The 22,027-nt window shown below is 41.2% G+C and overlaps 1 protein-coding gene across 1 annotated transcript in view; it reads right to left on the bottom strand.

Moving 5' to 3' along the window:
- Window positions 1–21,759, bottom strand: part of Ubtd2 (ubiquitin domain containing 2) — a 58,719-nt gene extending 36,960 nt beyond the window's left edge. Inside the window, exon 1 of the mRNA XM_028756505.1 lies at window positions 21,673–21,759. Within this exon, the coding sequence (XP_028612338.1) occupies window positions 21,673–21,742 (70 nt within the window). The 5' untranslated portion in view covers window positions 21,743–21,759. The remainder of the gene's footprint in view (window positions 1–21,672) is intronic.
- Between the last annotated feature and the right edge of the window lie 268 nt (window positions 21,760–22,027).

Below are 22,027 nucleotides of genomic sequence, written 5' to 3'. Positions count from 1 at the left end.
CACACACACACACACACACACACACACACACACACACACACACACACTTATTTAGCTCAGTTTGAGAGATTCAAAAAGCATAGCACCAGTGTCACAGCTTTAGTGACAAAATGAGAAAATGCATGGAGCTGAGTGGAAATAAAAGCACGGAAACATAAAACTCAGAGATGAGGGTAAGATGGCTCAGCAGGTGAAGTCACTTGCTGCCAAGACTGACAACCTGACTTGGAGACCCAGAAACCACACGGTGGAAGGAGAAAACCAACGTCCTCTTCTGTCCTCCATGGCTTCCTGCACATATGCAGCACATATAAACTCACACAGGCCCACACACATACACATAAATAGATAAATCTTTTCTAAAAAGATAACCCGTGACCTTTCAATAATCCCTTAGCTGCAGAGTAAAATACAGAAGAGTGACTATGACAGTTCCTGTCTCATTTACCCTGCCTTCTCTGAGCCACCCTAAGCTCTTCAGGAATAAGCACGACTGTCCCTTCCTGCTCTAGTTATTACATCATGGGTAAGCAAGTAGTAACTTGCCACAAATTTTTGGTTTTCTTAGAAAACATAATAGCCAAAAGAGAATCCTTACCAAGCAGAATACTATTACCACCCCACTAAGTCCCATGATAACCTGACTGTAACTTCTATTGAAAAACAAGTTAACTAGCACTAGAGAGATGGCTCAGTGGTTAAAAGCACTGAGTGTTCTTCCAGAGGTACTGAGTTCAATTCCCAGCAACCACATGGTGGCTCACAATCATCTGCAATGAGATCTGATGCCCTCTTCTGGTGTGTCTGAAGGCAGCAATAGTATACTCATATATATAAAATAAAACAAATACTCTTTTAAAAATTGTAATTATTGAGAGATGACTAACTTTAGAAACAAATTTAAAGATATAAAGTACTTGGGTAGGGATGGCTAACATGAGAAATAAGACACAGGATTGTTACAAGTATTCGTGTTACTTTTCTTGTGACTGACAACATTTTGTTTTGGTTCAGTTTCTAGGTCTATCAGTTCCTTCATGAGAAGGAACACATGGATGCTGGGGCTGGGGGTGGGGTGGGGCTAGAGCTTGCAGAGAGTGCTGATAATGTACATCAAGGCGCAGAGACCAATCTGGGTCTGGTGGTTCATGCTTGTAACCCAAGCATTTAGAAGGCTGAGGTGGGAGGACTGCTATGAATCAGAGGCTAGTCAGGGGTTCATAGTAAGTTCCACGTCAGCCTGACAACAGTGTGGAAACCTGGTCTCAGAAAAGAAAAAGAAGGAAGAGGATGGGGAGCAGCAGACACAGGAATGGGGGCCAGGCTCTAACACTTAAAGGCCTCTGTCTGCCCTGTGATCTACACCTCTGCAAGTCAGGCCCCACAAACCTCCAAAACAGCACCACCAAGTGGGAAGCAAGTGACATTACAGATCCAATCACAATACTATCTTGGTAAACTGGTCTTGTCTCAGCCTCCTGAAACGCCAGGATTACAGAGGTGCATGAAGTAGTATTTTCAAACTGTTACAAGAGTGCCCCAAAATAAAAAGCAACACACAAATGTCCATCAAGCTTTTTTAGACTATGAGCATCTCAGCTGTCGTCCTGAGAAGCATGTTATGTTCATCTCTGAGATAATCTTTTATTCTCAAGCTAACTAATCAGGCCAGATTCGGTAGTCCATCAAGTCCCAGCGGTCTTCCTATCTCCATTTCTCCAGCTGGGAGTACAGAAAAGCTCCACCATGAACAGCACTTTTATATGTTTTGGAACTGAACTTAGGTTCTCATGCCTACAATGAAAGCACTTTACTGACTGAGCCACAATCTCAACTGCCCCATTAAAATTTAAGAAGTAAAAAACAAATGAACCAACCAACCAACAATACAGCTAAATGAGATTGACTTAATCCAACTGAGTCCCAAAGTTAGACTACTAGACAGATTATTTTGCCTCACAGTTAGGGGCATTACATGAATAAGCGTTCCATACAGGTTTACATGACTTCCACTCACCCTCCCCAAGTAAACCTACATTATCAATTCATCTGCAAGGTCTCAGAGAGTTATCAAGTTTTAAAGGTAGCAGCTGATGCTAAGGATGGCACAGGAAACTAGCAATGACCTAAAACAAACTGCTGCCAGACAGCTCATGCCAGCTACCATTGAACATGTTAGTGACTTGTACTGAGTCCACCAAGGGAGAACACTCTAATTGTTTCTTAAGGTTAGTTTGCAAGACTCTTGAATCTGAAACTTTTCCTATGTTTGAAGAATTGCAGTATCCACTAGAGTCCTAACAAGAACACAGGTAAAGACATTTACTGGATGTTGTATTCACTTGTCAGTCTTTCTGAAATGGGTTTCTAAGTGCAGTAGTACAATGCTTGCTTAGCAAACAGAAAGCCTGTGTCAGATCCAAACTGCAATGTAAATAACTCCCTAAGATGACAATAAAGCATTTAGCCCTAAGCTCTTATATAACGCAGGCCAAGAGCTTACAGATAATTTATATATAATGTATATAAAATGCATGATACATAAACAGTGTATTATATCTACATGGAATCAAAGCTTCAATTATTCTTTATCTAAAAGGAAAAGTGATCTTACAAGTGGTTCAGTGTGAACATCTTACCAAGTATTGATTAATTTAGCAATGCTACAATAAGCTTTTAGGCTGTATCAAGAGTAAATGCAAAGATATCACAAATCAATATTTTCCTATTAAAAATTCATAGTATTCAGGCTCACAAGATGGTCCAGCTGGTAAAGTGCTTGCCATGCAAGCTTGACAACCTAAATTCAATCTCTAAAACACATTTAAGGGTAGAACTGACTCCATGAAGTTGTCCTTTGACCATCAGGAGTGTTGTAGCACATACATGCCCATACACATACATTGTAACCACACAGGAATCAAATAACATTTAAAAGTTTGCAATATATAACATTGAGATTTCCTACAAAAATAACCTGCAAAACGCTTTATATTTCCTACTTATTACTAAATCAGAACTCTCTGTAAAAACTAGATTTTTGCTCTTCATCTTAATTTTCTCCCTGAAGTATTTTATCTGAAAATTTATCTTCCCCATGTTGTAGTTTAAATAAGCTTAGCTCATGGGAAATGGCTCTATTAGGAGGCGTGGCCTTGTAGGAGAAAGTGTGTCAATGTATAGACAGGCTTTGAGTTCCTAAGCTCAGGCTCTGCCCTGTGCACAAGAGACTCTTCTCCTAGCTGCCAGTGAGACAGTCTTCTCCTGTTTGCCTTCAGAACAAGATGTAAAACTCTGGCTCCTCCAGCATCATGTCTGCCTTGATGCTGCCATGCTTCCTGCCATGATGATAATGGACTAAACCTCAGGATCTGTAACCCAGTCCCAATTAAATGTTTTCCTTTATAAGAGTTACCTTGGTCATGGTGTCTCTTTACAGCAATGGAAACCCTAACTAAGACACCCTGTATGCTGATAATTGGTGAAATGTCCTAAATCTAACACTTCTAGTATTCGTCCTCGTCCTAAACTTTAAACCTTCACCACCAAAGTACAAATTATGTTACTATCATTTATTTCTTAGATGAAAGATTATATACTACAGGAAAAGGTTCTTTTCAGTAATTTACTTGCCTTATTCAAATTATAGCATAACTTTTGCCAGGACCTCTAGTGTCGATATACAGAAAGCAAACAGATACAAGATTCCATTTTCTACCCTAACAATAGCTCCAGTATAGAACTCTAGCTTCACACACCTTTTAAAAATTGACTTGTATTTTATGTACATGAGTGTTTTGCCTGAATGTGTATATGTGCACCACATGCATTTCTAGTGTTGCAGGAGGCCAGAAGAAGGTATTGGATCCCCTGGAACTGTAATTACTGGCGACTGTGAGCTGCCAAGTCGGTTCTGGGAACTGAAGCTAGCTTCCCTGCAAGAGCAGCAAGGGCTCTAACTGCTGAGCCTTGGTCCAGCTCCTGGATTCATTTCATTCCAGTACGGAGAATGTGGTGCTCATTGTCACACTTCCCATGTGGTGCTCATGTCAGAGCTTACCCCATTACTTGATGTTTATTCAGGGACCTGAGCACCCAGTTTCTCAGGTTCCTTTTCACTGTGACATTCCGTTACAAGCAATGGCACATACCAACCTTTCATTTTGAAATTAGGAAATTGTAAAGTGTATTAAACCTGCTCTGAGTCACTGAGGAAATCATCTATTGGAGACATGATGCAATCATTACAACAGAGAAGAAAAAAAAAACCAGATTCACAGCACAAAGTTTGTCCAATTGACCTCTATATTATTTTCTGGTAGTGCAACAATAATAACTACACACTCAGAAGCTTTCTATTGAACATCAGGTGAAATATAATCCAAGAGTAGTCTCCAGACATGACACATGCTTTTAAGCCTTGCTTGGGAGGTAGGGAAGGGGATCAGGAGTTCAAGATTATCTTCAGCAACATTGTAAGTTCTAAGCCAACTTGGGATACAGGTGACTATGTCTCAAAATAAAAACAAAAATAAAATTTTCACAGGCAACTGTTTCAGGCAGAAACTAATTGGTGACTGCCATATACAGCACAAACATGACATCGCAGGATCACTGGAGACCCTTCTGCCCCTACTCCCATGTGAGACACTCTAGTAAGCAGGATGACCCTGCTCTTCATCTGAAATCAGAAGGCAGGTCTTAACGTCCACATCTGGATATGATGATGGTACAGAGGCTTACAGGATATTTTCTTTAATGTCTCCCTTAAGACAACCACCACTTTCTAAAACTTCTACTGCTCTTTGAGAAAAGATTGACTTAAGTCATTCTTAGAAAGACTTTCTTCAGATTAAACAAAGCTATAAGGATCTCAAGTAAACTTATACTGCCAGCAACAGTTCAAGGCAAACTTGAATCAACTGAGTTTTAAGTTGAAAGCATTCCATGTGCAATAATAGAAGGCTGGCATGGTAAGAAAAATATCTGAATAAAGCAGATGAAAAGAAGACCTGGTTTCTATATGATTCAGCAGTTAAGAACTTAAGCTCTCACTTCAAAATTAATTTTTAAAAAATGGGGTCTCACATAGCCCAGGTTATCCTTTAACTATGTAAACAAAGCTGGCCTCAAACTCCTGAGTTTTCTGTTCTATCACACCCAAGCACTGTGATCATAGGTACTTCCTTGTTCAGTTCAAATTTTACTTTGAAAATTGTATTAATTAATGTACTTATATTTTCAAAGAGGGGGACACACCACAATTTGCATGTGGAGGTCAGGGAACAAGTTGAGGGAGTTAGTTCTCTCTATCCACTATGAGTTGAACACAGATCATAAGGCTTGGCAGAAAGTGCCTTTACCTGCTGAGCCATCTCACCAATCCCAGGGCAAAATGTCTAAGATTAAAGACAACTGCCTACTACTGAGTATACACAGAAGAGTCATTAAAATCTATACCCTACTACCTTCAACTGAATTGTAAACTATGACAAAGGAAAAAGATCACACTTCTGCTGTAAGGAACAAAAAGCCAACTCCAAATCCTCACCATTTGTAGGGAGAACACTGACTTAGACATCAGAAAGCAGAGCTTACAACTGGCCTACGTGAGGTTCCAGGGGCTAGATCACATTACTTTTATATGACAATTTGGACTTCTCATGTTATTGTTCCTTTTTCAAATCAAAACTTCTCTGTGCCTCAGTTTCCTTCCCTATAAAATGCCAATAGAATGTCAACCTTGCTTATAATTTTTTTTTTTTTGGTTTTTTTTTAGTCAGGGTTTCTCTGTATAGCCCTGGCTGTCCTGGAACTCACTCTGTAGACCAGGCTGGCCTCAAACTCAGAAATCCACCTGCCTCTGCCTTCCCAAGTGCTAGGATTAAAGGCATGTGCCACTACTGCCCGGCTTAATGTCAACCTTTCTTAATGTCAAAGGGTCCTTGTAAAAGAAAAAAAAAATCAAGAGAATGTATATAAAAGAATCAATTCATACCCCTCACATGGTTAATTATATTAGAAAGCACATTAAAAGGCACTGTTTTGATGACTTCAGTAAGAGCCACTCATTTAGCATTTATCAGGCACCTACTACTTATAATCCATTGAGTGTGTTATGGATATACTTAATGTGTACCTGCTGGACAAATCATAGACAAGGAAGATGATTTTAGTAAGTAAACAGAACAAAAGTATGACATATGTTACTAAGTATCTCAGACAATATGTTATAGCTAGAGTATTATCATATCATGTGGTTTTATTTATTTTTCCCCCTAAAACAATTCTTTAAACGTTTACATGAAAGAAGGTGGCTTAAAATGAAAAGCATTGGCCAGGCCTGGTGTTGCTTACCTGAGATACTAACTGAGGGGTTGGAAGGGTGGACATACAAAGATCCTGACTTTGAGGCAGTCCTGAATGACAAACAAGATCCTACTTTTTAAAACTAAATAAATAAGGGAAGGCAGGGGATATAGCTCTCTGTAAAGTATCTGACAAGTATACATGAGGCCATGGTTAGATTTTCATGCTGCATTAATAAATTATGTAATAAAAAGGTAAAAGACCAGTTATGTCCCCTAAGTTAAATTACTTTTTATTAAAAATGCCAAAAGACCATTGCAAACAGATAACTCACCCTGATTCCTGCCCATCTCCAGTATCCACAAAATGTCTATGAACATGTAATACATGGAAGAATATATAAAATTTCAGATATTTTTTAAAAGATAGAGTCTCAGGTATCCCAGGCTAACCTCTAACTTCTGGGCTGCTGGCCTCTCTCCTCAGTGTTGAGATTACGAGTGTGTGCTGCCACGCCCAATTTTAAGCAGTGTTCAGGTTCTGGGGCTACCCTTGGCCTGAGAACACTGAACTGTGCTTTCATTAACATTATTTACTCAGCACAGGGTACATATGAAGCCTGAATTTCTACTCCATCGAACATAAGTAGAGTTAGCTGAAAGGCAGCTGACAAGAGTCCACTGTTCCACTCAACTAGGTGAGCTACAAGTATAATTAACTTTCTGCTCATAGCTAAAGCAGGTCAAATCATCGCTAGGTTTCCTAAGGATGACAGAATAATATAAAGCAAAACATAAACTAAGCAGTGAGACCTTAATGAGCAAATTAGATCACTGCTTCCTTAGTCAAATGGGCAAACTTATCCCAGACTTAATTACTGTGAGGAGAGTCTCTAAAAGATAATGGGCTTTTGTACAACTAAGGAACCAGTTAAGAAAATAATTTCAAAACCCAAATGATATAAAGCCAATTGAAAGCCTTTCATTTTCCAAATAATAATTAAGCCACAAATGTCTACCTACTACATTACCTATATAATCAGTGCAGCTATCCTAGAGCCTATACAAACTTGAGAGATTGAGAGAAATGATAAACTGAGCAAAGTGCTAACCTCGTATAGCTTCTAAGAGGAAATAAATACTTTTTTTTTTTTGAGACAAGGTCTCCTGTAGCTCAGGCTACTCAAGCTTGATATACAGCTTAGGATGATGTTGAATTCCTGCATCCTCATCTTTATTCCTGAGTACTAGATTCATAGGCATGTACCACCAAATCTAGTTTTGTGCATTGCTGAGGATCAAACCCAGGGCTCTGTGCATGCAACTCTACTAACTAAACTCTATCACTGAACTAAGAACTTTCAAGCTGCCCTCTGATCCCCACACAATATACCATGGTACGTGGGTGTAGTAAACACACACTCACACAACTCAAAAAAATGTAATTTAAAACATTTAAAAATAAAGCCTGGCATGATGGTGCATGCCTTTGATCCGAACACTGGGGAGCAGAGGCAGGTGGATCTCTAGTGTTCAAGGCTAGCCTGGTCTATAGAATGAGTCCAGAACAACCAGGGATACAAAGAAGCTCTGTCTTGAAAAGCCAAAAAAAAAAAAAAAAGAAAAAGAAAGAAAAAGAAACAGAAAAGAAAGAAAGAAAGGGAAGAAGAGAGAGACAGAGAGAGAAAAAGCTTTTAAAAATTTAAAATATATCACAGAGAAATGCTTTTTGTTGTTTGCTTTGAGGCAGTCTTCCTAAGTAGTTATAGCTGAACTAGAACTAACTATATAAAACAGGTTGGCCTTAAATTTTTAACCTTTCTGACTCTGCTTTCTGAATGCTGCCATTACACCTGCCCAGTGTAATAAATGTAATAAGAACATGGTTAGTGGCACAGGCAGGTGGACTGCTCTGAGTTCCAGGCCAGTCAAGTGAGACCCTATTTCAAAAACCAAAATAAAAACTAAAAAAAAGAGCAGCACCAAACTGGGCACGGTGGTATGCACGCCTTCAATCTCAGCACTCCTGATTCAGAGGCAGGTTCATCTCTGAGTTCAAGGCCAGCCTGACTTACATTTATAGTGAGCTCTAGGACAGCAAAGACTACACAGTGAGACCTTGTCTCAAAAAATTAAAAAAAAAACCCAAAAACCCCAAACAAACAAACAAACATCCCAAAATAACAAAACAAAACAAAAAAAGTCTTGAGAGAGAAAAAGACCATTATCTACTCACTTGGAAGGTGCAGATCTCATGACACACCTCTGATAATCCCTTTGTACATCTGATTTATCCACTCTTCAGAAGCCATGACTGAGTTTTAACAAACAAAGCAGATAAAACCCCTCTGGACTCTCATCTGATTCTGGTTCCTACTCCCCATCCTCTCTGTCCTCAGTGCTGGGAATTGAAGCCAGAGTCTTGGGTATGCTAGGTCGGCACTTTCCCACTGAGCTACATTTCTGGCTTTGGTTCCTCCTTTCTATGCCATAGATAAACCTATCATAGGAATCTATCAGGGACTTTCCATGAACTTCGTGAGGTTAAGCATAACACAAACTTTCACCAATTATAGGCAAAGAACTAGAATAGTTTACATCTGTCTTAGTTACGGTTTTGTTGCTGTGAAGAGACACCCTGATTCTTATAAAGGAAAACATTTCATTGGGGTCGGCTTACATTATCATCATGGCAGGAAGCATGGCAGCATCCAGGCAGACATGGTACTGGAGAAGGAGCTGAGAGTTCTACATCTTGATCTGAAGATGGCAGAGGAGACCGTCACACTGGCCAGTTGTGAAAGCTCCCTGCCCCCACACTGACATACTTCCTCCAACAAGGCGGCACTTTCTGAAAGTGCCACTCTCTATGGCCAAGCACTCAAACACATGCATGTTTGGGGGCCAAACCTATTTAAACCACTACAATATCTGAGAGGAAAAAAGTGAATCCAGGGAAGAGGCAGAGAAAGTGAGCCTCATAGCACTCCAATTCGCATCATAAATTATGAAGCAACTGCAATTTATGAAATACATTACGAAGCCAAAGCTGCTCTAGAGGAGAAAGACTGTCTGAAGCCTTGTTCCTTGTCTGTTAAAAGTCCTGGGAAAATTAACTGAAGGCAGGGATGGAAAGGAGTAAAGAAGCTTCCAGAATCTCTAAGAAGACTAAATACTACAGCCACTCATGGCTAATTTTAATGTATTAATCTTTCCTTTGTTCAACATCAGTCTTTTTAGAATTTAAATAAATTTGGTATCATGTTTCTCTAAATTGAATAAACCTCTTAATGGACTCACTACTTTTCAGTAACTCTAAGACACTCTGAATATATAATAAAACAGCTAACATATTAACCTCAGAATAGGAAAAACTAAAATTATGTGAAGATTTTTTTCCTAAGATCTTATCATATGATTTTTTAAACTGGCTTCAAAGAACTCAAGGGAACAAAACAGCTTCCTCAGCATGGCCTGGAAGACTTTCTACTTCAATTTTGTTTTTGTTTTTTTTAAAAGACATCCTTTTATGTAGACCTGGCTGTCCTGAACTCAAGAGATTTGTCTGCCTGTCTCTTCAGTGCTGGAACAGAACTGCAATACAAAGCTTCACAAAGTCAAATTTCAAACATAAAGGCTATCATAAAGTAGGATGCCATCTGCTAAAGACTGTGAAACTTCAGCTGGGCGGTGGTGGCGCACACCTTTAATCCCAGCACTTAGGAGGCAGAGACAGGCAGATTTCTGAGTTAGAGGCCAGCATGGTCTACAGAGTGAGTTCCAGGACAGCCAGGGCTACACAGAGAAACCCTGTCTCGAAAAACAAAACAAAACAAAACAAAACAAAACAAAAGAAAGACTATTATTAAATGCTGAGCCTGGCATGTAAGTAACAACTAATAGGTTAAATGGGACAAAAGCCTAAAAAGAAAGCTCCATTGACAAAGAAATTGTTTTAATCTACTAATACTATCCAACATGTTAAAAACTAAGGAGCTGGGAAGTCAAGTGATTCACCTAAAGTCATATAGGGAGGAAGGGTAAGTGGACTCACTCTCAAGGGTCTTTTTCACACTATATGGTCCTATTAAACAAAACTCCTGTTCCAGAATCAAGTAAGGTCTTCAAGAAAGGAACTAGTTACTTTCCTTCTGATATCATTGTAGGAAATGTGCTGCACAATGTACGGAGCCTCCGGCACAGACAACATAATTCTCTGTCAAGGGCAGCTTACATTCTAAGAGAAATAATATTCAAAAATAACCACAACAGATTATTTTTTAAATAGGGGTAGGAGTAAAGGACATTCCTGTAAGTAGTGAATCGAAGTTGTGAGGATGACAGGGGATAAAGGTTTAGACTTGCTCAATAATGCAAATTATACTAATGTTGAAGACAACAGAGAAAATAGGAAGAGTATGAAGCCACTGTACCCCGGGTACATTATAATTACCTTGTTAAAATTAGATCTACCTAATTTCCAGTTTTTATTAATCATTAATACTATTAATGAGTAATAATCCTCTATCAAAATCAGACCTACCTAATTTCTAGATTAAGGGAAATTACAGAGGCTAGAGAACAGGAAAATATAAAACCCAGGGTCACAGATAATCCCAGACTATGGGCCATCTGTAAAACTCTTTTTAAAAAAAGTCAGTGCCAAAGAAGAAAAGGGGTACTTCTAATTAAAAAAAAAAAAGATGGAAAGAAAAATCATATGCAATGTCTAAATACCAATCTTGAAAAAACAGTTATACAAAGGTATTTGAAAAGAAATTGGGAAGTCTAATTATGGACTAGATCTTGAGAACATGAAGGATGATAGTTCCAAGTTTAGGTGTGATCATAGTACCATGACAGGAACTTTATTTTTTAGAGGTGCATCCTGGAAATATATAATGGCTTGCTTAATTTTAAAGAGTTAAACCAAAGAAAAAAAGACATATCATATAAAGGGAATTGTAGCATGCTCACAGTCCTGGATTTGATCCCCAGTACTGTATGAAACTGAATGTGGTGGTGCACTGTTGGTACAGTCAGGAGAATCAGAAGTTCAAGGTTATTCTTTTTTGTTTTGTTTTGCTTTTTTGAGACAGGGTTTCTCTGTGTAGCCCTGGCTGTCCTGGAACTCACTCTGTAGACCAGGCTGGCCTCGAACTCAGAAATCCACCTGCCTCTGCCTCCCAAGTGCTGGGATTAAAGGTATGCGCCACCACTGCCCAGCTCAAGGTTATTCTTAACAACACAGCAAGTCACAACCAGGCTGGGTATGGGCAACAAGACCCCCATACCCTCAAAAGGGAAATATATTTCATAATTTTTCTAATCTAAGTGGCAGACACCAGGCAAAAATTTGACCAGAAAGATGACTTAGTCAGTAAAACACATGATGTTTAAGCATGAGGACTGGAGTCAGAACCCTAAAGCCATGTAAGAAAACACATGGGAACAGCACATGTCTATAATCCCAGCTCTGGGCAGGTGGAGTCAAGAGGCTCCCTAGGGCGTGCTGGCCAGCCAGTCTAGCCAAATCAGCTAGTTCCAAGTTCAGCAGCAGACCCTGTTTCAAAAAACAAGAACTTTGTATTGTATCTTTCCCCTCACAAGCTCCCTTCCTCTTTGAACTCTCCTAAAAAGCTTTCTTTCCCTAGATCAGTATTCTCTCCACAGAGAACACTATTCTGCCATTCATGGAAACCCTCCCTCCTTACAACAAAACAAAATAAAACCCAATAACAATAAAAACCCTCCTTTTTTTTGGAGACAGGGTCTCACTATGTAGCCCTGGTTGGCTTCAAACTCTCGGAGACTCCACCAGCCTCTGCCTCTTGAATGGTAGGATCAATGGTATGTGCCACCTCACCTTGCATTATAAACAATCTTTTTAAAAACTGGGTATTTTTTTAAAACTTTTTATTGATTCTTTGTGAGTTTCACATCATGCACCCCAGTCCCACTCATCTCCCCATCACCTCATATCTGCCATTCACCCTTACAACGTCCCCTCTAAAATAAAACACACACATAACAAAAAAGCATAGAAAACATCTCATCATAGAAGCTGTAGTATGTCACGGTGTGTCCCACAGTATGTCCCTGGGTCCACACAGCTTTTCTTGCCAGCTCCAATGTGTTGCCCAGTCAAGGCATGGGGCCCACTCTCTTAGGTGCTGCAGACTCACTCCATGAGGGGCTGGGAAAACTCTCCTGCTCTCACACCATTAGGGCTGGCTCACTCATGCCTTCAATATCAGGGCAAGCTCCACTTCATTGCCCAGGAGAGGTGCAGGGTCTGAGTGGTATAGCCAGTGATGGGGCAGGACTAGATCTCCTGCTCTTAAGCCCTTGTGCCTAGCTCTCCTGACTACTGCAAGTCGGAGGCCATCATCTCCACACCCACACCACCTCATTGCCAGATAAGTGGCAGGACCAGCTCTCCTAGGCTCTCACCCTTGAGGTCAGCTCACCTGTGCCCCCTCTACAGCTCTCCTGTGCTGCCCAGGAAAGGGACAGGGCTAGCTCACACACTCTCATGGCCCCAGGGGTAGCTCTCCTACCAAAGGAGGTGAGGGGTGAGGGGGGGGAAAGGGGAGGTGGAAGAAGCAAACTTTTTATACCACCTCTGTTTTGAAACTTTCTGACCCTGCTCCTTGCTATTCTTTTGAGTTTCCCTAACATTCTCATTGCTGTGGAGATTTTTTTAAACCTTAATTATTTAAATGTATGCCTCCTCCAGTAACCATAAGCTATTTGATTATCTCAGAGTTGGCCTTGTAGCTCTGGTTACACAGATAGCTTCAAGTACATGGAGTCAGAATAATGGAGGCCTGCTATTTTATTTAAAAGTTTCAGGAAAAGCTAGGGATGGTGGCATATGCCTGTAGAGCTAGATACTAGCCTCGTTAGTGTACAATGAGCCTGTATGGAATAAGCTTTTGAAAGAAGCATTTTAACTCCCCTAGGAAATAAAATGTCTACCCTAAGTGAAGGGTATACTCATGACTAAGTAAACTGGACATAGGTCAAAAGCATGGATGCTATATGAGCCAATCAAAGCTGTATACCTGAGTAGATCTTCAGTCCAGTCTACAATAAATGCATAGTCATCTAACCATTTTCCTGGGATGGTAAACACTCAATTAGAAAATCCCCAAATCAGTCCATCATCATTCAGTCACAGGCTAGGGGCTGTACTTCAGCTGGAAAATGCTTACATCATATGCAGAAGGCCCTGGCTTAAATCTCCAGCACTACAAAACAAAAATACCTCAGCCGAGTATTGAAGATATTGATACTATTTATCAGTAATATTCTACATCAAGCCAAACTCATGTAGTTAAATACTTCAGTTTCCTTCAATGTCTAACTTAACAGAAATCCCATTTTTGAAAGCAGCTGCTATGGTTTGAATATGAAATGTCCCCTATAGGCTTCTGTAAAGGCTTTGGTCCCAGGTTGTTGGGCTATTTTGAGAGGGGGTGAAAACTTCAGGAGATGGGGCCAAGAGAAAAAAAAAAAAAAGGCAGGCCACCTTGCCCAATCCCCTCCCCTGTCTGCTTCTTATCTGCTGGGAGGTAAGCACCTTCCTTTACATCATCTCATTAGTGAAGATGTTCCCTCTCACCACAAGTCCAAAGTAATGGAGCAGCCAACCATGAACTGAGGCCTTTGAATCCTTTCTCTCTGAAGTTAGGTCACACCAATGCAAAAGTAACTGATATGGGAGCTATGGTGGAAATTTAAAAAATGTTACTGTACACATGCAAAAATACAGTATTTTATATTATAACACTCAATGTATACCTAGCAATATTTAAACCTCTCTGCTGAATGTCAATATATTTTAACAAAACAAAACAAAAACTTTAAGCTAGCAAGATTAGCTTAGTGGGAAAGACACTTTACCATCTGACAACAGAAGTCTAATGACCTGAGTTCATTTTACAGAACCCACAGGGAGATAGGAGAGAGCTAACTCTACAAAGTTGTCCTCTGATCTCCACACACATCACTCACCCACACAATAATAAATAAATAACATGAGTCTTGCCAACTGCAAGTCAAATACTCTAATGCAAGATTAACACATGCTGACTGCTCCTGGCCAACACACATGCACCTTTAAGTACAAATGCATTAGAAATTCTCAATCTACTCTTCCTGAACTATCAGTCAATCACGAGGACTTGGTGGTAGCCCAACACTGTCCAACAGCAGAAAAATACGGCAAGTAAGGGACAGGAAGAAGATCCGATGTGTCACTAAGCTCATCATGTCCAACTAACCTGACTACATTTCTTAACCTAAATCAACCCAACTTTTTCTTCAGCAAGAACTCACTTTGCCTAAAGCCAAGAGAAATAACCAATTTATTTATGCACAAGTTTATTACTAGTGATTAGCACTCAATAATCATCCTCATTAAATACTGCTGTAGAGTAAAGTGCTGTCAGAACTAGCTGTGAAAACTTTGTACTGCAGTAGGAAAACCAAGATTCAACTAAAAGAAGGGATCTGTCCAAAAGAAAAAAGGCAATCAAATTCAGGAACACATACCTGTAACTCCCAGCACGTTAGAGTTTATGTTAAATTCTTAAACCCAGCAGTAGTAGTTTACATCTTTAATCCCAGCTTGGGAGGCAGAGGTAGGTAGATCTCTGAGTTTGAGGCTAGCCTCATCTAGTCTACATTCCAGGACAGCCAGGGTTATGCAGAGAAAACCTGTCTCAAAATAAATAAATAAATAAACAAAATAAATAAATAATAAAACCCCTTTCAGCCTTGGCTCCCAACTAGCCCTCCTTTGGGATGTTCCCTCTTCCAGTATATGAACATGTCCTTTCTTTTGCCTCATTTTGTCCCCCCACCCCACCCACCTTTTCCCTTCTCCCTCTTGCTCCAGCCCTGCTCGCTCTGGCTTGGCCCCACTCTCATTTTGTTTTTTTTAATATATAATTTATTTACATGTTCATTGGTGTTCTACTTGCATGTCTGTCTGTCTGAGGGTGTGAGAAGCCCCGGAACTAGAGTTATAGACAGGTGTGAGCTGCCATGTAGGTGCTAGGGATTGAACCGGGGTCTTCTGGAAGAGGTGCCAGTGCTCTTAACTCTTGAGCCATTTCTCTAGGACTCCAATCAATCTTTTTAAGCAAACTCTCACTAAAACCCAAGCTGGTCCTGAATTTACTATATAGTTGAAAATGACTTCAAATTTTTGATGATCCTTCTGCCTATACCTCCCAAGTGCAGGGCAGCATGTGTGGTCACCACACCTGGGTTTTAAATTTAGAAGTAAAATATAAGGTGCTAGAGAGATGGGTCAGTGGTTAGGAGTACATACTGCTCTTTCAGAGGACCCAAGTCGGAGTCCTAACACCCATATCAGGTCACTCACAAACATCTGTAATTCTAGCTCCAGAGGGATCCAACACCTTTGGGCTCTACAGACACCTTCACCAGGTGCACAGATGCACAAACAAGCGCAAGTATACGTAGGCACATATGCATACTTAAAATATACATACATATATACATATATATACACACACACACACACACACACACATATATATACACACACATATACATGTTGGAGATAGGATCTCACTATGTAGCCCTGGCTGTCCTCAAAATCAGAGGTCTGCCTGTCTCTGTATCCCAAGTACTGGGATTAAAGGTTTACATACCACACTCAGCCTAAAACATGTTTTGAAAACTAGTTTGTTCCTTATTCTAAGTATTTTGTTGTTGGGTCTCATGTAGCCTAGGATGAACTCATATAGATGAGGATAAACTTGAACTTCTGATCTTCCTGCCTCCATTCCCTCTAGGTGCTGGGATTACAGGAGTGCGCTATCTCACCCAGCTTCTGGTCACTTTCAGAGCTTCTCTTCCCAGTCCCATATTGCTGAGATTACTGTTTCCTTGTTATTCCCACATCATGTGTGGCTGCAGGACATTACATTATGTGTCTATATTGCATTGTAGATGTTTCATGTGTGCATATTATACTTTCATAAGGAGGGCTTTTGAAATAGTCAAGAAAAGGATCAAGATTCCTCTTTTGGGACTAATGCTTTTTTTGACCCCAGAAAACACAACCATCATCTCTTGTTCAAGAAGCTGAAGTGGAACTGGAGAGACGGCTCAGTCATCAGGCTACATGGAGGTCACATCCACTCCAGTTCCAAGGATTTAGCCCTTTTCTGGCCTTTGCCAGAACCAGGCACAGCCGCAATGCTTTATCTATATATATGCAGGCAAAACATTCAAACACATCAATACAAATATTTTAAAAATAATATTATTAAAAGAAGCTAAGTGGAGCTGGGAGAGGGTAGCATCTACTCCTCTCTCATCTCAACATTCAGGTTAAGGCAGGAGGGTGTTCAGTTCAAGGCAAGCCTGGGCTATAAAACGAGATCCTGTCTCAAAACAGCAAGTGCTCGAGGAGGAGCTGTAGCACCGAGGGAAGAGAAGCTTAGGTGAGTTTATGGAAAAGACCACATTGCTAATAATCTTCCCCAGATCAAAGGAAATAAGCCTGAGAGGTTTCTGTTTCTAACTGAGAAGGGAAAGCATGCCTTGATGGACTAATGAACTTGAACTACTGCTTACAGAGTCATCTGGGGACAGATATATGAGTAGATTTAAAACTCAAAGTAGAAGCATTGGCAATGAAAGAAAATAAATTGGACTTTATTAAAATTACAGACAATTGTTTAAAAACAAAAACAAAAACAAACTAACCAGAAAATGAGAAGATCATCAAAAAAATCAAAGAATGGGATATTTGCACAGATGTATTTGATATAAAGATCCCAGCATCACAGAGCCAAAGGACTTGGGTAGACATTTCCCCCAAAAGTATATACATGGCCATCAGGTACATAGAAAGATACTAAATAACAGAACTCATCAGGGAATTCAAACCAAACCTGAAGGACATAGCATTTCACAATCTCTAAAGTTGTGATGTTCTGAAAAATGGAAAATAACAAGTGTTGGTGAGGAGGGAGAGAAATTGCAGAGAGATTTCAGGTACGAATGTAAGACAGTATGGGCTCTATTAAAAAGTCTGGCAGGTCCTCAAAAAGATAACTAGAATTATCATAATTCCCCAATAGTTCTACTTCTAGGTATCTTTAAAAAGGAAATGAAAGCTGGGCAGTGGTGGCGCACGCCTTTAGTTCCAGCACTTGGGAGGCAGAGGCAGGTAGATTTCTGAGTTCGAGGCCAGCCTGGTCTACAGAATTAGTTCCAGGACAGCCAGGGCTACACAGAGAAACCCTGTCTTCAAACCACCCCCCCAAAAGAAAGAAATGAAAATAGATATCCATGCAACTGAAGTTCACAAATGCATTATTTGTACCAAAATGTAGAAACAACTTAAATACAAAGCAACAGACAGCTAGGTAAGGAAAACCTGTGAATACTTACAGGATATTATTATTCATAAATAGGATATTATTCAATCATAAAAAGGTTAAATACTGACACCTGCTATAAGATGAGCCCAGAAAAGATTGTTAAGTGAAATAAACCACAAAGGAAAGACTATTATGAGATTCCATTTATATGAAACATCCTAAACAGGTAAACTCATCATTTAAAAATAAGGTACATTAATAGTTATCAGAGGCTGAGAAGAGAGGGAAGAGAGAGACATATCATCTGAAGAAAAGAAATGTGGATGCTGATGACAGTTATATAACACTGAACTGCACTCAAAACAGATACCCATGTGTGGTGGCACATTGCTCCTACCACCCAGGAGGCAGAGGCAGGCAGATCTCTGAGTTTGAAGCTAGCTTGGTCTACAGAGTCAGGACAGCCAGGGCTACACAGAAAGATCTTGTCTTGAATAACAGTAACAAAAACAAATAACAACAAAAAAGGTTAATATCATATTTATGATAATTTCTTAAATAAAACAAGAAAAGGATAAAAAATTCCTACTACCATTCTAAGGTAGATGATGTGGAGGACATTATTTAGTTTCTTCAGGCTTCAATCTTTACCTACAGTATAGGGTTGACTGATATCCACCTCAAAGAATTGTAGACTCAATGCATCTATTAATCCCTTAGCACAAGACATGTTACATAATAAACACCAGATAAATACGGTAGATTTTATAATTCCAAAGACATTGTTACTCACTGAGTAGGTGTCTGTAAGGCTGCTATAAACGGGTATCTGAAAGAACTACAGAACGATGCAAAGACATTCTGAAGTAATGATTAAAGCAACACATGTCCAGCATTTGACTAGCTTCCTGAGAGCCTAAGAACCTGCAGATACCAGAACCAGTTCTCTTGGGTGTCACTGAAGAGCTAACTAAAGAAATGAACTAAGAAAAAAAGCACACTGGCTTGCCTTCAATTATTGTATTGATGTTCTCCATAAATATTTATTTTAAAAAATCATAAAGGGACCAGAGTAAAGGCTCCAGAGTTCAATCGACCAACATGGTGGAAGAAGAGAACCAAAAATTGTCTTTACATCCACCACGCATGTGTGCAGTACACACACACCTTTACCCCTTGTCTATAGGTCCTAAGTACCAAGTCCAGCTTCACAATGCCATCACTAAAAAGAGAACCACAGAAAATATGCTATTAAAAAAAATGCCCCAACCATGGAAGACTCAAGGAAATGAAAATGTGGAGAGTACATTAGCTAATCTTGAATCTATAATAGACCTATCTTGTTTAAAATTAAGCATTAAAAAAAAAAAGACTAAGTACCTTAAAACTCAAACTTGAATTCTAGAGAAGGTAGATGAGAAGAACTATAGATAGCAACTATAGATAGCATCAATGACTCAAACAGTAATACAAATCTTAGTGTGAGAGTGAAGCCACTTCCACAGTGTTATAATGTTCTTGTAAGAATTCTCCAAATTCACAGAAGTAATCTACCTAAGAAGGCTTTTTTGGGTATTTTTATACTCACATTAAAAATACTTGGATTTGCTGGGCAGTAGTGGCACACGCCTTTAATCCCAGCACTTGGGAGGCAGAGGTAGGCGGATTTCTGAGTTCGAGGACAGCCTGGTCTACAGAGTGAGTTCCAGGATAGCCAGGGCTACGCAGAGAAACCCTGTCTCGAAAACACCCCCCCCCCAAAAAAAAATACTTGGATTCAGATGGAAAAGGAAAATAAAATATCCAAGTATTTTAGATTATATCTGTTATGAACCAGCTGACTTGGAAAGGCTGGGGTCATTCTAAAATGGTGGTGCACACATAGTACTATGAATGTTAACTTTCATGAAACACACCTGAAGGCTGCATTATATACTCCATGTTGATAAAAATGCTATAATTCAATATAACCAGATTAAAACTGCTGATGTTTGAAAAGCTAAGATCTTTGCCAACACCCTTAGGAAAAAAGTTATTCCCTTCCAAACAACAAAAAAAGAACCGTTAACATGTTAAACTGAAACACAGAGCACAGTAACTTTTTGTTGGTTTTGGTAACACGATTTTGCTATGCAGCCAGGACTGGCCCGGAACTTAAGATCATCTAGCTGCGGCCAACCCGAGTTCCTGGCCCCAGTTAGCTCTTACCTCTCATGACAGTAATGGAGAACAAAGGCTTCCAAAATTAAATTCCAGAAAGAATTCTTTTATCCCCTACAGATCCGTTTTCTGCCAGCTACACCAGGGCTATCCTGGATCCTTTCCCCAGAAGAAAAGGAGGTACTCCCTCTTTAAAACTTCTCTTTAGGAAAACAGCAGATTATGGTCCGGAAAACTTAAATGCTGAAAGAAACTGATACTAGAGCTAACTAACTGTAGGCCACTGGTAGTAATTGTCTAAAGCTAGGATTTCATGCTTCTAAAACCCCATGCTAAGATTGTGATTGGATCCTAAGTTGCACTGCCAAAAGGGTTAAACTGGCTCAATCTTAAAGGAATATTATAGCTTTAACATAAGTGAAAGTTAAACTGAATGCTAGTAAGTGCTAGCATGCTTAACTGGTACCATCTGATCACTGAGCTCCCCTTAGTCCAGTGTTATCACGTCCTTCCTACACTTGGGCTTTGTTGTCACAGAGGATCTCACCAAAGTAAATAGGCTGTGACAAGAAATGCACTACAAAGGAGCATGTCCATGGACTACTTTTTCAAGACAATTTTCATTTGAGTTCTCAAATAACTTGTCCAACATCCCGTGACAGAGATTTTAGTGAAGTGGCATGGCTAAACATCACATAAAACGGGAAATGTCGCCCGGCAGTGGTGGCGCACGCCTTTAATCCCATCACTTGGGAGGCAGAAGCAGGCGGATTTCTGAGTTCGAGAGTTCAAGGCCAGCCTGGTCTACAGAGTGAGTTCCAGGACAGCCAGGGCCACACAGAGAAACCCTGTCTCAAAAAACCAACCAACCAAACAAACAAACCAACAAAGCAAAACAAAACAAAAAAACCGGGAAATGTCTTGTAAAAAAGTTAAGTGCTCAGGATTCATGGGCAGGCACCTGGTCTCAAGGTGTGAAAAGATGTCACCCGCCTATTCCCAAGCAACTAAACAGCTTAAAATATGCACCCGATTTGAAGGCACCCAATACAAGGTTCGAATCAAATCAGGTTATCTTTGTCATTCCCTGGTGGCTCTTTTCTACAATGTTCGAACTTCTACACATTCTATATAATGAATGGGCTCTGCACTTTTAAGGTCAATAAAAGTAGAGTCAACCTTACCCTCCTATCCCTCTACAACTACTAAGAATGGAATTAAGAGACCTCTCTCATCACGGTTACGATAACCGAGAAGTGCGAGCCGCGTTGGAAAACTTTTATTCAAAGCACTAATCTTATACTGGGGTACACTTTATCCTGCACGTTCTCCTTTTACGTAAGACACATCGGAATTTGACGAGTGCGTCCCGACTGCACATTGGGCTAACGCCCCTGGCAGCAGCAGAGAGCCACGTTTTCCTTGGGCCGATCGTCTCCCCCCTCCTCCTTAAAACACTGCCCATGGCCACTTAGAGACTTCCCCAGCCCAGCTCCAGAAACTGGAACCAACCGGGGCAGCTGTCATCCGAAACTCGGGAAAGCTGAGCCCGGCCAACTCTGCCGACGCGGGAAGGGCTGGGGGTGCCGTGGGGCCCGTCGGGGGCACTCCGGACTGTCCCCCTCCCCGGCCCCACGAGTCGCCATCCGGCCGCCGAGTTGTCCTCCGAGCTACAGTCCCCCCAAGCTAGGCCTAGGCCCGCGGTCCCGCGTGGGGCCCGAAGCGCGTGGCGGGGCCGACGCAGAGCAAAACGACAAAGGGGCGCGGGGTCGGGACAGGTGGCCGCCGCCGCGAACAATGGGGGGCCGTGGCCGCCCCCTGGCGCCACCTACCTCCCGTGCCGTCCGAGTTCTCGTTGAGGCTGCCCGAGGAGTCGTGCTGGGCGCCCACGCACCCGCCCATGGGGCCGCGGCCGCCACCTCAGGGCGCTCGTCCCGGCCGCCGCCTCAGCCTGCTCCCGCGTCGCCTTCTCGGGCCAGGCGCCGCTCTCTCGCCGCTCAGCCTCCGCCCCCTCGCCGCTCCTCCCACCGCCTCGCCCAGCCCCTTCCTCCGCGCCCACTTCTACCTCAGCCCCCCGGCCGCCTGGCCCGCAGGCCCGGCCCGCGTGCCGTCCTCGGCTCCCGCTCGGCCCCGCCAGGCCGGGCTTGGCCCATCCCGGGCGGGCCGCAGCGCCCGCTCGCCCCTCGC

Source organism: Grammomys surdaster, unplaced genomic scaffold (genome assembly GCF_004785775.1).
Source record: "Grammomys surdaster isolate TR1022 unplaced genomic scaffold, NIH_TR_1.0 126121, whole genome shotgun sequence".
In the NCBI taxonomy this organism is placed as follows: Eukaryota; Metazoa; Chordata; class Mammalia; order Rodentia; family Muridae; genus Grammomys; species Grammomys surdaster.
The sequence above is the reverse complement of the archived record's forward strand: the minus strand, read 5'-3'. Positions and strand labels throughout refer to the sequence as shown.